Raw genomic sequence first — 15,477 nt, forward strand, 5'->3', positions numbered from 1 at the left:
TGGGAGAAGCAATCCATTCTCATTGTGTATGTTTCGGAAACTCAAACATTCACTATTCAATCAATAAAGAGGCGGCCTCGTCCTGGAAGGAATGCAAGTATGATATCCGTGGCCTGGAGGATGTCCTGAGGTCCCACGCCAAACCTCTGAGATTATCACGGAAGTCATAATTGTTAGTAGTGGGGATAAATAATTATCCAAATTCATTGTGGTAAGTAATGCGATCATGGTTGTATTTCTGTCTATAAAAGCTTGTTGTTGGAATGGCTGGCAATAATGACGAAAATTTGTATTTTCTGATCACGATTTGTCATTACTGCGGTCATTTTATAATTAACTGACCCGGCAAACTTCGTCCCACCTAAAATTTATTCTCGTTATCACATCCACGTTTTCTTACTAAGCGCACGTTCATGAGTCCAATCGCAGAACTGTTCATTGATTGATCTTCTAATCTACCCTTCAAAATTACCTTTTACTATAAAATTCCTAGTACTACCAAATTATTTTCAGACACAATTCTCGTTCAAGATTTTTCAACCACTTGCAAATAACATGTTTCTCCGTTACATGGAATAAATGTTTGATACAAAAAATATGATAGAATAAAGACAGCCCTAAATCGGACAATTCCTTTCTCGAGTTTTGCTCTCACCAACATCCATCGGTGATCCATTTTTATTTATATATAGAAGAGGATATAGGAGTGTGTTTTATCACAATAAAATCCATTTACACTTTCGAACGAAGATCAATTTCGTTAGCGCAAACATCAAATGAACTAACAACGCTTGTCAATATGTAATATTCGAATTTTCCCATTTCCAATCAGAGTTTTCCGAAAATTTATAGAAACATTTATTGCACCCTAAAACCTCCATATGCCTAATTTTGTTTCAATTGCTTGATTAATTCTCGAGAAAGCAGAAATTTGTGTTTCATTTGTATGGCAGCCCCCCATTAGAGAGGGGGTGGAGTGTTTAACCACCATAGAAACATTTATTGCACCCTTAATCCTTCACATGCCAACTTTGGTTCCATGGGCTTGATTAATTCTCGAGTAATGCAGAAATTTGTGTTATAAATCAAATTATCGAAATTATAATTGAAACCCATCAGAAATAATTTTCGTTCAAGATTCTGTCAGTGCTTGAAGTAAACTTTTCAAACTATCAGTTGGAATATTTATTTGAAACAGAAAAGATAATTTTCATTAATAATTTTTGCAAAATATTTTGTGCAAAAACAATGTAATACTGCAAACTATTTTCATTTGTGTGAATATTTTTGGTGTATGATTTATGAACTCTAGCATACCTGTTGAATTAGAGTCCATAAAAATGCCATAGGAAAGTAATGACAATGCAAATGATTGTGTAGGGTTGAAGAATAATGATAATGTCGATTGAAGTGAATCTTGAATTAATATAATTACTGGCAATGTCAATACGAATTATGAAATATGAAAATAATGCAATAATGTAAGTAATAAAAAAAATGTAATAATGTAAGTAATAATGTTCACTCAAGATTCACTTCAATCGACATTATCATTATTCTTCAACCCTACACAATCATTTCCATTGTCATTACTTTCCTACAGTATTTTTATGGCCTCTTATATCACAGGTATGCTAGAATTTTGATATCTTACACCAAAATTGTTCACTTGCAGAACTACAATGGTTTTGCACTAAATATTTTGCTGTTTATTTACTAATACTTTATGGTGTGCCAGGATAACTGGATATGTACAATGATTCACGGTTACGAAGCCAATTTTGACAGTATGTAGGAGTCATATCCGTGCAAAAAATTAATACGTTTTCGAAATGAAACTTATCTTTTCTTTATCAAATAAATATTGTAATTGATAGTTTGAAATGTTTTCTTCATGAAGTGAAAGTGAAATCATGAACGAAAATTATTTCGGGTGGTTTTTAATTCTAATTGCAATAATTTGATTTATCCTCATACTGTCCTTCAGACATGGTTTAAAAATGTTCAGAATAGCATGTTTTGGGAATTCAAAAAAAAACATTAACAATTATTTTTATTGATCTTTCGACGAATCAAAGTTGCCTTTCTGCATAGTTATTTTGATGACTTATGCTTGCTTCACCCATTGAAAACGTTTCTAAATGTCGACACCGTACTTGGTTGATAAAATGAACTCAGCACATCTTACTTCATCAATCGTTATTAAAAAAATGAACTCATCGCATCTTACTTTATCAGTCATTATTAATAAAATGACCGTGTCCTTGCCTTATTCCAGTAATGATGAACCGTGATCAGAAAATCCATATATTCGTCATTATTGCCAGAAATTCCAACTTTATGTAATTCCACGCGATCATTTCTAATGTCATTCCGTTGAACTAATGTCAATACGTATGATCGTGTAAGGGCCGCTTCAGAGATAGACCCCAATCATAGGCCATTCATTTCTCAGTTGGAAAATTGTCCCCACTACGAGAACCATTCTTTTGGAAATCCGTATGATGAGAACTTGAGCTTCGAACAGTCGTATCTTGATGCAAAAAGTAATTCATTGTCAAATAGAACAATTTACTAGGCGGTCTTGCAGTGAACAGAGCAGCTGCTATTTTGACGCAGGACTAAGTCTATCTCTCAATATAGGGGCCCATTTCAATACTTCGGGTGGACTAGGTGAATGATTTTGAACGTTAATATCTATTCAATTAATGGATTTTGATACTTCGATTTTGATTACACATTATAGAAAGTATCTCTAGTTATGTTCTGTCCGTAGACATACGTAGTGGAAATAGTAAAGCAAGTAAACAACGTAATTGGTAATTTGTAATTTGCTAGTCTATTTATTCGAGATAGTTTCACTCTAGATAGCGATCAGCTAACACTATGTGTGAGTTAATGAAAGAATATTGCTGCTGTCCAGAGAAAAGGTTCTGTGAAAAATATATACGGATTTTAGCTCTGAATTAAAATTTAATACTAGATTTTGAATTATTCCACAACCATCTATTTTCTTTTTCATATTTGGAGTATTAGTTTCCTACATATTGTTCTGAAACAGCTTTCATCCAAATTGGTGCCACTCAAATTTTACCGATTCGTTGTTTGCCTTAGAAATGCTCTCTAGTGAATACCATCCGCGCAAAACCCAAATTGCTATGACAATCCAACCGCGCTGTTATTGAACTCTACCCCCATATGATTCAGATTAATTCCATGACAGTATCGTTGTCTAAAATAAAATGAGCTTGGATCATGCCTCCGATAAAAATGTAAGTGACGTAATTTGTTGTGTGCAAGAAAAAATCGGTTCAAAACGATATTTATTCCTTTCATCAATTTCTCACACTAGAAACTTGTGTGCAAGAACTATAAACGAATTATTGACCATAATCGGACGAATGAAACCAATAGATGGCGCCAAATAATTTTTCCTTTCGATTTAATCCAGATGGATATTAAATATTAGGTGTAGCGCCATCTACCGTGAGTATCTTTTGATGACGGTAGATGGCGCTCATATATGTTCAGGTTCATACCTTAGCTGATATGCATGCAGCCAATATTTGGTGATTTTTACAACTTCAATCTGGTTGCCATCTCAGCTACATTCATTTCTCATCTATCTCGTATTGTTAGGGATGCTAGTAATTTCTAATACAAAATTAGAAAGGTGATGTTAGCTATTTTATTTATTTATTTGAGCAAATATCAACAGGCCTAACGTTTTGCCTCAATGAACGTAGATCTACAATTATTTACTAATACTATTGCTAACAACTTCTAACTACAACTAACCATTTCTTCTTCTAACGACAGAAATGTGAAAGGGCGTCAGAATAGAGATTTTCGAAGGATTTACGAGATGGATGATAGTCGAAACAGTTACAACCAGTGGCGTAGTGTAGGGGGGCGAATGGGAAAGTCCATGTTATAGATTTTTTGTTGGCTCATTTTATCTTCATTATTTCGTCATACTACAACTTTCATTTCTGTCCTGGGGTGTAAATTCAAAGTCTTGAAAACGAGGGGGTTACGTTCGAAGTACAACGTTTTGAGTGTTAATATCTCTCTACCGGATGAACGGGCTTTATGGAATTAATATTATTCGAGAGATAAAAGATCTACGAGAGTTGTTTTTTACTTATTGCCCATAAAAACTTGTTTCAATAGCTCAAAACTGCTTCGAAAGCAAACTATTTATATCATTATAAATAGCGATAGCTTCTTGAAATTTCATTGCAGTCTCGAATAGTCTGCGGTTGATGCATGCCGTCGTCTGGCCAGCATCTGTCCGTTTCTCTTTTGCTGCCGTGATGAACGGACATGCAAAATTGTTTGCTTCTGAATGCACCCAAGGGGTAAATTTTTTTTTCTTCATTATAGTGACTTTCAACACATTTCGGCTGGTTCGTCACTTTTACTTCCATTTTTGGAAGAATGTCGGGAGTGAGAATTGAACTCGTGATCTCTGCGTGAGAGGTATGGATGTTACCACTACGCCAGATCGCCTCCATGGGTAAAATATGATTTCGCACACATTTGGGCAGCTATCTAGGTGTCCCGTGATAATTTTTCATATCACGGAAAAGATGTACGGATGTACGGAAGATTGAATGAGGTTGTCTTGATTATTGGAGTGTCGAACGTTAAAAAGAGATCACAAGCGAAAGAATATTATGTGATTCAGTTTTTCGAACACTTTACTTAGGCTGCATAGTATTGAAACACCACGGTAATTGGTGACACAACTGTAACTTCCGGATTTATGAATTGGTACTATGGATGCCATTTTCCATGCCAGTTCCATGCCATGCCAGTCCTGAAGTGAGCGGTTAAAAATTGCAGCGATAGGCATCGAGAGTGAAGGGGCACAGTTCTTCAACAGCACAGGAGGCAGATTATCTGTTCCGGAACCTTTCTTCGAATCGATGTCTTCGAGAGCTTTTCGAACATCGTCTTGGGAAAACCGGATGCGTGGAAGATGAATGTTGTGCGGAGTAAGTAGTTTTGTCGTTGAACGGGTGACGCCTTACTAAACACGCTCTCAAAGAAAGTAGCGAAAAGATTGGCTGCTTCCGAATCTGAGCGAGATGTCATTCCATCCAAGTTTACAGAGCCAGGGATGCTCTTGCCAGCTTTCAAGTGCTTGATGTAATCCCAGAAGCGAGAAGGATCCTGGTTGACGGTAGTCTGAATTCTATGCAAATAGTTTTCATGCGTTGCAGAAACAATGACTTTATATTCCAACTCAATCTCGCGAAGTGTTGCTTTGTCTACTATATTTTTCGTATGGAAATATCGGTCACCGTGCATCTGATGTTCGAACATAATAGGGGGGAACTAATCAAGCAAATGGAGCCAAATTTGGTATGTGAGAGTTTTTGGGTACGAGAAATGTTTCTATGATTGTTGCCGCAAGTCTACCGATCTACTACATCCACGATGGATCTGGTCACCCGGTATCTGAAAGCGACGCTTCAACGGAAACGTTACCCGCTGTCAGGGAGAATGATCGTGACGCAGACTCGATCGATCTGTCAATCGACCAGATCCGGCTGAATCATACGATCGACCACATTGATCGCGGCGTTAAGTGGAACGGAGTGAATTTATTAAATTAATTAATACCTAAAAGTTTGTTACTACTGTATGAATTTGTTTAAATACCTAGTGTAGTGTACATTATTAATTATTCTATTATTCAATTTGTTATTCTAGATATTAGTTCCCACTTCTGTGGAGAAAATTTATTATCCTATAGTGCGGTTTCTAACCCCCAAAATTGAACTAATGCACTAAATTGTAAGAAACCTTAATTGTCTAAAATTATTCATAAACCTAATTGTAACTACCTTTGCAGCTTTGAAGCTTTGAAGCAGATAAATAAATGCTATCTAATCTTAGTGTACGGGGTTTTACTTCCGCCAACAATTCTTCAAAGAATTTAAGCCAAATGATGCCGGATGATACTCCACCCACTCCGGGAGTTGTTAAATGCGTGGCCTGCGATGAGAAGGGATCCGGCAACTTTGTCCAGTGCGACAAATGCAAATCCTGGTGGCATTTCGAATGCGCAGGCGTCGATGCTTCGGTGAGCGACCGGGAGTGGAAGTGTACTCAGTGCGAAACCATTCCTAGTGAATCGGGTAAAAGCAGCAAATCCAGCCGAAGCAAATCCTCTGTCGCTGACGATATGAAACGGTTGAAGCGAAAGCAGGAGATTGAGCGGAAGCGGGTCGAGCTGGATATGAAGAGGAGGTTCCTACAGCAGGAGCAGGAATTGCGGAACAAGGCAAAAGTAGCTGATGAAACCAGAAGCCAGAACTCCAGGATTAGTCAACGAGGACGTGATCATTGTGTGCAACAGTGGTTAAACAAGACCCCTAACGGCGATGAAGAAGGCGCGGTAGGTGGAGAACCATTACCAGCTGCCTCGCACACCAAAACCAGTGGTCAACAACTACCCCCCGGCACCGGCGATCAGCAGACAGACCCAAAAACGACGAAGTTCGGCAACCAATTGCAAACCCGCGAAACTCGCGATGAAGTGACCGAATTGCGAGCGCAGCTGGCGCTCTGTATGCAGCGAATGGACCAGGTTATTAGCCAGCAGTCGGCGAACCAGGTACCACAACAGCCTCCGATGAGTGTGCCCATGTCTACAGGTGCCATTCCTAAAACATATCCTAACCATGAACAGTTAAGTAGACATCAAGCACCCCTACCCGCTGGAAATAAAGGCAGATCCAGCTTGTTTGACAGGATAAGTCCTCCCACAACCAAACAATACAATCGCTTCTCATCTCTGTGTGAACCACCCAGAAACTCGCTCCCAAGCTTTTACGACTGGCCCCCTATGGGAAACAATCCTCCTCCAAACCCTCAACCTTTCCCCCCAAGGCACTCTCAAGCTTCCGCAATAGCCTCGCAACCAGGTCCAACATCGCAACAACTCGTAGCTCGGCAGTCTCTGGCTAGGGATTTGCCAACATTCACCGGGGATCCAGCAGAATGGCCGATATTCATCTCCAGCTACAACTACACGACCGAAGCGTGTGGCTATACGGAGGGCGAAAATATGGTCAGGCTGCAGTGTTGCCTGAAAGGCAGTGCGCTCGAAAGCGTAAGAAGTCGGCTCGTGATACCCCGTACGGTCCCGCAGGTCATCGAGACACTGCAAATGCGATATGGATGTCCGGAAATCCTCATAAATGCTTTGCTCCAGAAAGTTCGGTCAATTCCAGCCCCGAGATCGGACCGGCTTGAGGGACTCATCGATTACGGGACTGCGATTCAAGCACTGTGCGACCACATCGTAGCAGCGAACGAGCTGACTCACCTGTCGAACCCTACACTGCTCCAAGAACTAGTAGCCAAGCTTCCGGCCGACCAGAAGATGATGTGGGCAGGGTACAGACGTGGCGTTGGCAACGTAGACCTGACAACGTTCTGTGCTTACATGCAGCAAGTGGTCAAGGATGCCACGAGCGTGCATTCGTTTGAGTCAGACGTAAGAAGGACGCAAGGAAGGGAGCAGGGAAAGGACAAAGTGAAGCAGAAAGGTTACGTCCATCAACATGCGTCCGGAACTTCCGGCTTATCCGAAGCAGCTGAACAAAAGCCGGCCGACAAGTTTCAATGCGCAAACTGCAGCAAGCAAGGACATCGCATTAAGGACTGCGGAGAGTTTAGGACTCTCAGCATCGATAATCGTTGGCGGAGAATTCGTTCGTTGGGTGTCTGCCAAAACTGCTATTTTAGGCATGGCCGACGTTCCTGCCGAACTGTTACACGTTGCGGTATCAACGGATGCCAGTACCGACATCATCCTCTTCTGCACTCTTCGCCCAGGCCATCGGATTCAGATGCTGTCACACAGGTAGCTGACAACCACACTCATCGTCTGCAGAGTTCGAGTGTACTCTTCAGGATTGTTCCGGTTACTCTCAACGGGAACAACGGCCAGGTGAATACCTTCGCCTTTCTTGATGAAGGATCTTCTCTAACGCTGGTCGAAGGAAAATTGGTGAAGGAGTTAGGAATATCCGGCAGCCCACAGCCGCTCTGCCTGCGATGGACGGCGAACACCTCTCGGACCAAGAAATCTTCAATGAGTGTGTCCATCTCCATCTCCGGAGAAGGCAAGGAAAGGAAGCACCAGATCGTTGGAGCGCGAACGGTTGAGAGCTTGAATCTACCAACGCAAAGCTTCAATTTGGAGGAGGCAGTGAAACTTTCGAATACTTGAAGTACTTGCCTCTGCAGAGTTACCAGAATGCTACGCCTAGGATTCTGATTGGACTGGACCATCTATCGTTGGCCCTGCCGTTGAAGATCAGGGAAGGATATGGATCAGGTCCCGTCACAGCCAAAACCAGGCTTGGCTGGTGCGTTTACGGTCAGCAGCAACAGCAACAGAGCGCCTACAGTTTCCACATATGTGGATGCACGCATAATGAAGAGCTCCACGAAACGTTCAAGCAGTTTTTCACTGTAGAAGAAGTCGGAACAGTCGGCCCTTCCCTTTCGACGTCGGATCAGCGAGCCCAGCAGCTACTGGAGCAAACAACCAAGCGAGTCGGAGACCATTTCGAGACCGGGCTGTTGTGGGACAACGACTACATCGAGCTTCCAGACAGCTATCCCATGGCGTTGAGCCGGATGAAGTGTTTGGAGCGTCGTATGGAGCGAGATCTGACTCTCAAGGAGTAGGTACACCAGAAGATACGGGAGTACGTGTCCAAGGATTACGCGCATGTAGCGACGGACGAAGAACTGAAGACCGCTGACCCCAGGCGAGTCTGGTATTTGCCGATAGAGGCAGTTACGAATCCACGGAAACCCGACAAGATCCACATCATCTGGGACGCAGCCGCGTTGGTAGATGGAACATCTTTAAACAGCCATCTACTGAAGGGTCCGGATCAACTGACCGCGCTGCCTGCGGTTTTGTTCAAATTCCGGCAATTCGGGATAGCGGTGAACGCTGACGTGCAAGAGATGTTTCATCAGCTTCGGATGGCGGCACGAGATAAACAGTCGTTACGCTTCCTGTTCCGGTTCGATCCAACGCAGCCTCCCATAATCTACGTTATGGACGTAGCCACGTTCGGAGCGACCTGCTCACCGGCCTCGGCACAGTTCGTGAAGAACTTGAATGCCAAGGAACATGCCCAGCAATACCCTCAGGCTGCGCAGCGGATAGTCGACAATCACTACGTCGATGACTATCTCGACAGCTTCGGGGATGAAAAGGAAGCGAAGAAGATTGCAGCAGAGGTGCGTACCATCCATCTCCAGGGTGGCTTCGTCTTGAGGAATTGGAACTCGAACAGCAAAGCAATACTAGAGTCTCTGGGGGAACCTGGGACCAACGAAGGCGAGAACATCAACCTGGTCGACAAGCAGCACACTAAGAGGGTTCTCGGAATGCTATGGATGCCAGCGACTGACGAACTCTGCTTCTCGACACACATGAGTGAGGAGGTACGCGCACTTATCGAGAGCGGTACTCGTCCAACGAAACGAGAGGTGTTGCGCTGTGTGATGACACTATTCGACCCATTGGGACTGCTAGCAACGTTCCTGATTCACGGAAAAATAGTCATCCAGGAGTTGTGGCGCACCGGAATCAACTGGGACGAGCAAATCCAGGACACTGAGTTGAATCGCTGGCGAGAGTGGGTACAGATGATCCAGTTTATTTCAACAATTCGCATTCCGAGATGCTACTTCGAAGGAGCGACGAATTCCACCTACGAAAATGCACAGCTACATGCGTTCGTCGACGCAAGTCCAGCGGCGTATTGCTGCGTTGTATATCTACGCGTGATGAACTCCGCTGGTTCCGGAGTGTGTGTATTGGTTGCAGCGAAGACGAAAGTGGCACCGTTAAAGCCCATGTCCATACCCTGGCTCGAACTGCAGGGTTGTGCACTCGGTGCGCGAATGCTGAAGTTCGTCCAGGAAAACCATACAATTCCCATCACGAAACGTTACTTGTGGACGGACAACACTACGGCGCTTTCCTGGATCCGGGCGGATCCACGCAACTATCGACCGTTCGTTGCCCACAGAGTAGTTGAGATTGTGGAGACTACCAGTGCGGAGGAGTGGAGATACGTTCCTTCAGCATCCAACCCGGCCGATGAAGGGACCAAGTGGGGAAAAGGCCCATATTTCAGTACTGATAGCCACTGGTTCTCGGGACCAGAATTCCTGCAACACCCAGAAGACGCATGGCCGATTTCACCAGCGATGCCCAGCATGGAGACGGAGGAGATACGAGCTTCTGTCCTGTTCCATCTCGCGTACGAGCCCGTTATCCAGTTCGAAAGGTTTTCCAAATGGGAGAGATTACATCGCACCGTTGCCTACGTGCTGCGCTTTGTCAACAATATCAGCAGAGAGCATAGCAAAATATCCGGTGATTTGCAACAGGAGGAGTTCCAGGCAGCGGAAGCGGTGATCATGCAGTAGGTGCAGTGGCAATCGTTTCCGGTGATCCTCACGAAAAATAAATCGGTGGCGCGAGGTGATATGCAACCGATTCCGAAAAGCAGCTCCCTGTACAAACTTGTTCCAAGCCTGGACGAAAATGGAGTCATGCGGCAGACAGGACGTATTGGGGCAGCCAAGCAAGCATCCTACAATCTGCGATACCCGGTGATCCTTCCCAAGAGAAGTGAGATAACTTCGCTCGTGGTAGACCTGTTCCACCGGAAGTACAAACACGCGAACTCAGAGACCGTCGTCAACGAGATTCGCCAGCAGTTTGAAATTCCTAGTCTGCGAACACTAGTTCGAAGATGCAGCCGTGATTGTTGGTTCTGCAAACTTCGCCAAGCTCGACCGCACATCCCTCCGATGGGTCCACTACATGCAAATCGTCTCGAAGCCTTCAGCCGGCCGTTCAGCTTCAGTGGATTGGACTATTTCGGACCGGTGTTGGTGAAGCAAGGAAGAGCCAGCGTGAAGAGGTGGGTCGCCCTCTTCACCTGCCTCACGGTACGCGCGGTCCACCTTGAGGTCGTAAATAGCCTGACGACTTCATCCTGCATTTCCGCTGTCAGAAGGTTCATCGGCCGTCGAGGGGCACCCGTTGAGATGTTCAGCGACAACGGGACTAACTTCCACGGCGCCGAACGACTACTTCGTCAACAAATCGCTACGGGGCTCTCCGAAACCTTCACCAGTTCGCAGTGCAAATGGAGCTTCATTCCGCCTGGAGCCCCACACATGGGCGGCGCCTGGGAAAGGATGGTTCAGTCAGTGAAGGCTGCAATGGGGGATGCTTACGGGGATGGGAAGCTTGATGAGGAAAGACTTGGGACTTTAGTTGTGGAGGAATAGAGTATGGTTAACTCTAGGCCTCTAACGTACTTGCCGTTAGACTCTGATGAAACGGAAGCTCTGACACCGAACCATTTTCTGCTCGGGAGTTCAACTGGGGCAAAGGTACCGGGTAAAGGCATACGACATCAGCAGCGAAAGCTCCAAGAACTATGGGTGGACATCCAGGACCAGCTGGACATCTTCTGGAAACGGTGGCTAAAAGAATACCTGCCGGTCATTCGCCGTCAGCCGAAGTGGTTTGAAGAAGCGGCGAAGGAGATCACGGAAGGTGATTTGGTTCTCATCACCGATGAAGGAAAGCGTAGCGAGTGGATCAGAGGACGTGTAGAGCGAGCGATTCGAGGATCGGATGGGCGTGTACGACAGGCGATCATGCGGACTGCCGGAGGACTCGTGCACAGACCGGTAACGAAGATAGCCTTGCTGGATGTCAAAAAGGACCGTGCAGTCATGGCCGATGGCAAGATGCACCCGGCGGAGGATGTTGCCGCAAGTCTACCGATCTACTACATCCACGATGGATCTGGTCACCCGGTATCTGAAAGCGACGCTTCAACGGAAACGTTACCCGCTGTCAGGGAGAATGATCGTGACGCAGACTCGATCGATCGTCAATCGACCAGATCCGGCTGAATCATACGATCGACCACATTGATCGCGGCGTTAAGTGGAGCGGAGTGAATTTATTAAATTAATTACTACCTAAAAGTTTGTTACTACTGTATGAATTTGTTTAAATACCTAGTGTAGTGTACATTATTAATTATTCTATTATTCAATTTGTTATTCTAGATATTAGTTCCCACTTCTGTGGAGAAAATTTATTATCCTATAGTGCGGTTTCTAACCCCCAAAATTGAACTAATGCACTAAATTGTAAGAAACCTAAATTGTCTAAAATTATTCATAAACCTAATTGTAACTACCTTTGCAGCTTTGAAGCAGATAAATAAATGCTATCTAATCTTAGTGTACGGGGTTTTACTTCCGTCAACAATGATGGTATGATACCGCTTCCTCCTCTGGTCCCATAAAAATAATTCATATTCCAACCAAACATGACAATTGAAATTTTTTGGAAAACTCTGAAGGAAAATGGAAAAATTCGAAAAATTCAATTCGCATGTGTTCTACAATTACATATTGACAAGCGTTGTTAATCCATCTGATGTCTGCGGTAACGAATTTGGACTTCGTTTGAAAGTGGAAATGGATTTTAATGTGATAAAACGCACTCCTATATCGTCTTCTATCTATATAAATAAAAATGGATCGCCGAATGTGTTGATAAGAGCAAAACTCGAGAAAGGATTTGTCCGATTCAGGGTTGTCTTCATTCTATCATATTTTTTGTCACAACATCCTCGATGGCGAAGGCTCTATATAGAGATAAACGGCGTGATCCGCAAAATTTTAAATATGTATTTAAAAGGATATTGCATCCGATTAACTTAAGTTTTTTCAAGCACTGACACGGTTAAGAAATGATTTTCAGATGAACATTTCTTATCATTTTTCGGTAACGGTCTACACCACGAAAATTTTTTGTTGCAGTCCATTGTCGTATACTGTTTTTCACTCTGTAAGAAAGATTGTTTGACTGATGAACGATGTTTGCATTTGAGTAACTTTATATACATATACAGAGGTACCGGACTTTAGGTACAATCTAGGCATAATGTAAAAAAGTTAATTGTTTGTGTACCCAAAACGTCCGGTTGAATCAACGAGGTGTATTTGTGTTGTTGGGATTTCAATTCTACTTGAAAAACTATTTGTGTTTTGATTGTGCAGAACGAATAATATGTTGAAAGTATGTATTGAGATGAAAAAAACGATTTTTTAATATCGCTACGTTTTGTATTAACCAACATGTCTTCAAATGGTTTTCAACGTACCTCCTAAACATATATTTTTACCATAAGGATGCATTTCGAAAAGTTGTTGGAAATTACAAGCAAATTCAGAAAATTTCATGAGCATGACAGTATAACACGACAAACATGTTAAAAGTGTCTATTTACTATAAAAAAGACAATAAATTAGAAATATTTTTTTAAATATCTCGAGAATGGCTGCATTTAGGAGATTGATAATGAGTTTTTTTTTATTTAAATCACATCGGGATTCATAATTTGATTTGTGGCTAAAAATGCTTGTTAACATACAAAAATTCGAAGTTCTCATATAAATCTGATGTTTTATAAAGTTGGTCAAAAATAGTTTTACCATCTTGGACTGATTTTTTAAATATTCTACATGACTTCTATTTTATATGAAAAAAAAATTAAAAAATATGTATTTTAGATATTGCAATCTAAAGTTTTTTTTTTGTAAATAAAAAAAGAGTACTAATTTTTTTTCAGTGTATATTTTTTTACATTTAAACATCAATACTCTATAACTTTTTATAAGACACTATTTCCGTATGACTCATATTTTTTAAGATATAAATTATCAAATTACCAAAATCGATACGCCCTTTTCAAAAGCTACGCTTGAGTCAAAAATTCCCAAATGCTGTGGAAAACTCATGTTTCCTCCAACCCAAACGGAATACAAACCTTGACTCGAATCAAAAATACATGTTTTTAAAATCTGCATTTTTAGGATGATTTCAATTGGAATTATTCATTATTGTCACCTTTTTGTAAACTTTTTCTAGCAGGGAATATATTTTGTTAAACAGGGAAGTAAATGTAATTTATATGTAATTTGTTTGTAATGCCGGGCGAAAATGGTGGCGTGTCGATATGGTAGGACACAGCTAGAATTTCGAGAGAGAGTCAGCGATCCGATCATAAAACAGGGCCCCTCTTGGCAGTGTCACTCTGGTATCGTCCTGGGCCAGTCGACTGCCGTCAAAGAGGGAAGACGCCGAGCAACGGTCAACTGTCCACGTGCCGACTAGCCGTGGACTCCAGCGTCGCTTGATTAACAGCAGAAGAACCATCCGAGACGCATCCGCTTGCCTCTCTCACAGCTGTGGAACAAATCGCCAAAACGTCATCAATAAATTGAATATTTAAAAAGAAGGTGAGAATATTTCTTTCAATTTTGATCGCGAAGCCCCTCCAATTATCCAGTAGTAAGTCGACATTGAGACCCAGTTCGGGGGTTCTCTTGCTACTGAGAGCTTTTCCGGGTTTACACATTAAAAAGTAGCAGGAACAAAAAAAACAACATATACTTAATTCGATGTTACTAAGATATGAACTTCGGGCGAGTCAATTTTTTTTTGTAGATTTGATGGTGGCGTTTGAAAATTTAAATTGTTTTTAATTCATTTTTATGACGATTTCAAGTTTTTGAAAATAGTGAAATTTAAAAAAAGCTTGAGTCATGCAATAGAGAGTCTACATTTCTTCACCGTATGAACCAATCTTTGTTTTTTGAAGATGTATTTATATCAAGTAGTTTCGAGAAATAACTCGTTCAAAGCATTGAGCCGAGGCCGTACCGAGTTAGATATCGCGTTACTAAAATGACTATAATTCTGTAAATAAATGAGATTCTGAAATTCTTTCCAAGAGCATATTGAACGTCTAAACTTTAGAAATATGAAGGTTGATTGAAGAAACGTGTTTTTTTAATATTCCTAGACTAGAATACTTGGTGTAGTAGACAACAATTTTAATGAGCCATCTTCTCAATCAACTCAGTTAGACTCCTAATGGAAGTATGTTTTCATTTTCATTCACAAAAATATCAAATTGTAAACAAAATGTTGCCATTTCAAATATAGGATTTTTTATGTTTATGAAGTCTGTTTCGTTAACGACAACTGTAACTACCATTATCATTTGAAATTTGATTGTGCCATGAATTTCCTTTCGAATGCGGCCAATAAAGTTATTTTCCTTCCTAACTTTCCAATGCGCATTGCTATTTAATAGAAGCATGCGTGCGCGTGGTCAATCATAAGCGTTTTTTTTTTCTTTGGAATTCCTCCATTGATGGTTCCTTTGTATTGCAATGTGTTTTCGTTCACGTTTCACTCCTAGGTCAACCGCTACTCACAATCGGTCCGCTTTAGATATTCCAACTATTTACTAAACTGTTATATCACCTCGTCAAAATCAAATAAATGCCAACGCGAGAGATATTTTCAGTTGTTTG

General features: G+C 41.9%; 1 protein-coding gene across 1 annotated transcript; it reads left to right on the plus strand.

Moving 5' to 3' along the window:
- Positions 1 to 5,956: 5,956 nt before the first annotated feature.
- On the plus strand, positions 5,957 to 10,482 carry LOC129773883 (uncharacterized). Its single transcript, XM_055777544.1, has 3 exons — positions 5,957 to 8,227; positions 8,269 to 8,711; positions 8,799 to 10,482. Exons 1-3 carry the CDS (start codon positions 5,957 to 5,959, stop codon positions 10,480 to 10,482), a joined length of 4,398 nt encoding a protein of 1,465 aa, XP_055633519.1.
- The last annotated feature ends 4,995 nt before the right edge of the window (positions 10,483 to 15,477 follow it).

The sequence above is a fragment of the Toxorhynchites rutilus genome, chromosome 3, assembly GCF_029784135.1.
Source record: "Toxorhynchites rutilus septentrionalis strain SRP chromosome 3, ASM2978413v1, whole genome shotgun sequence".
Taxonomy (NCBI): domain Eukaryota; kingdom Metazoa; phylum Arthropoda; class Insecta; order Diptera; family Culicidae; genus Toxorhynchites; species Toxorhynchites rutilus.

What these genes read in the sequence shown, in the direction of transcription:
- LOC129773883 (XM_055777544.1), top strand. Translation starts at nt 5,957, where the DNA reads ATGATGCCGGATGATACTCCACCCACTCCGGGAGTTGTTAAATGCGTG. An exon ending in AAAGCTTCAATTTGGAGGAG is followed by an intron (nt 8,228 to 8,268) that starts GCAGTGAAACTT and finishes TTGCCTCTGCAG; the next exon opens with AGTTACCAGAATGCTACGCC. An exon ending in CGAGATCTGACTCTCAAGGA is followed by an intron (nt 8,712 to 8,798) that starts GTAGGTACACCA and finishes CGCTGACCCCAG; the next exon opens with GCGAGTCTGGTATTTGCCGA.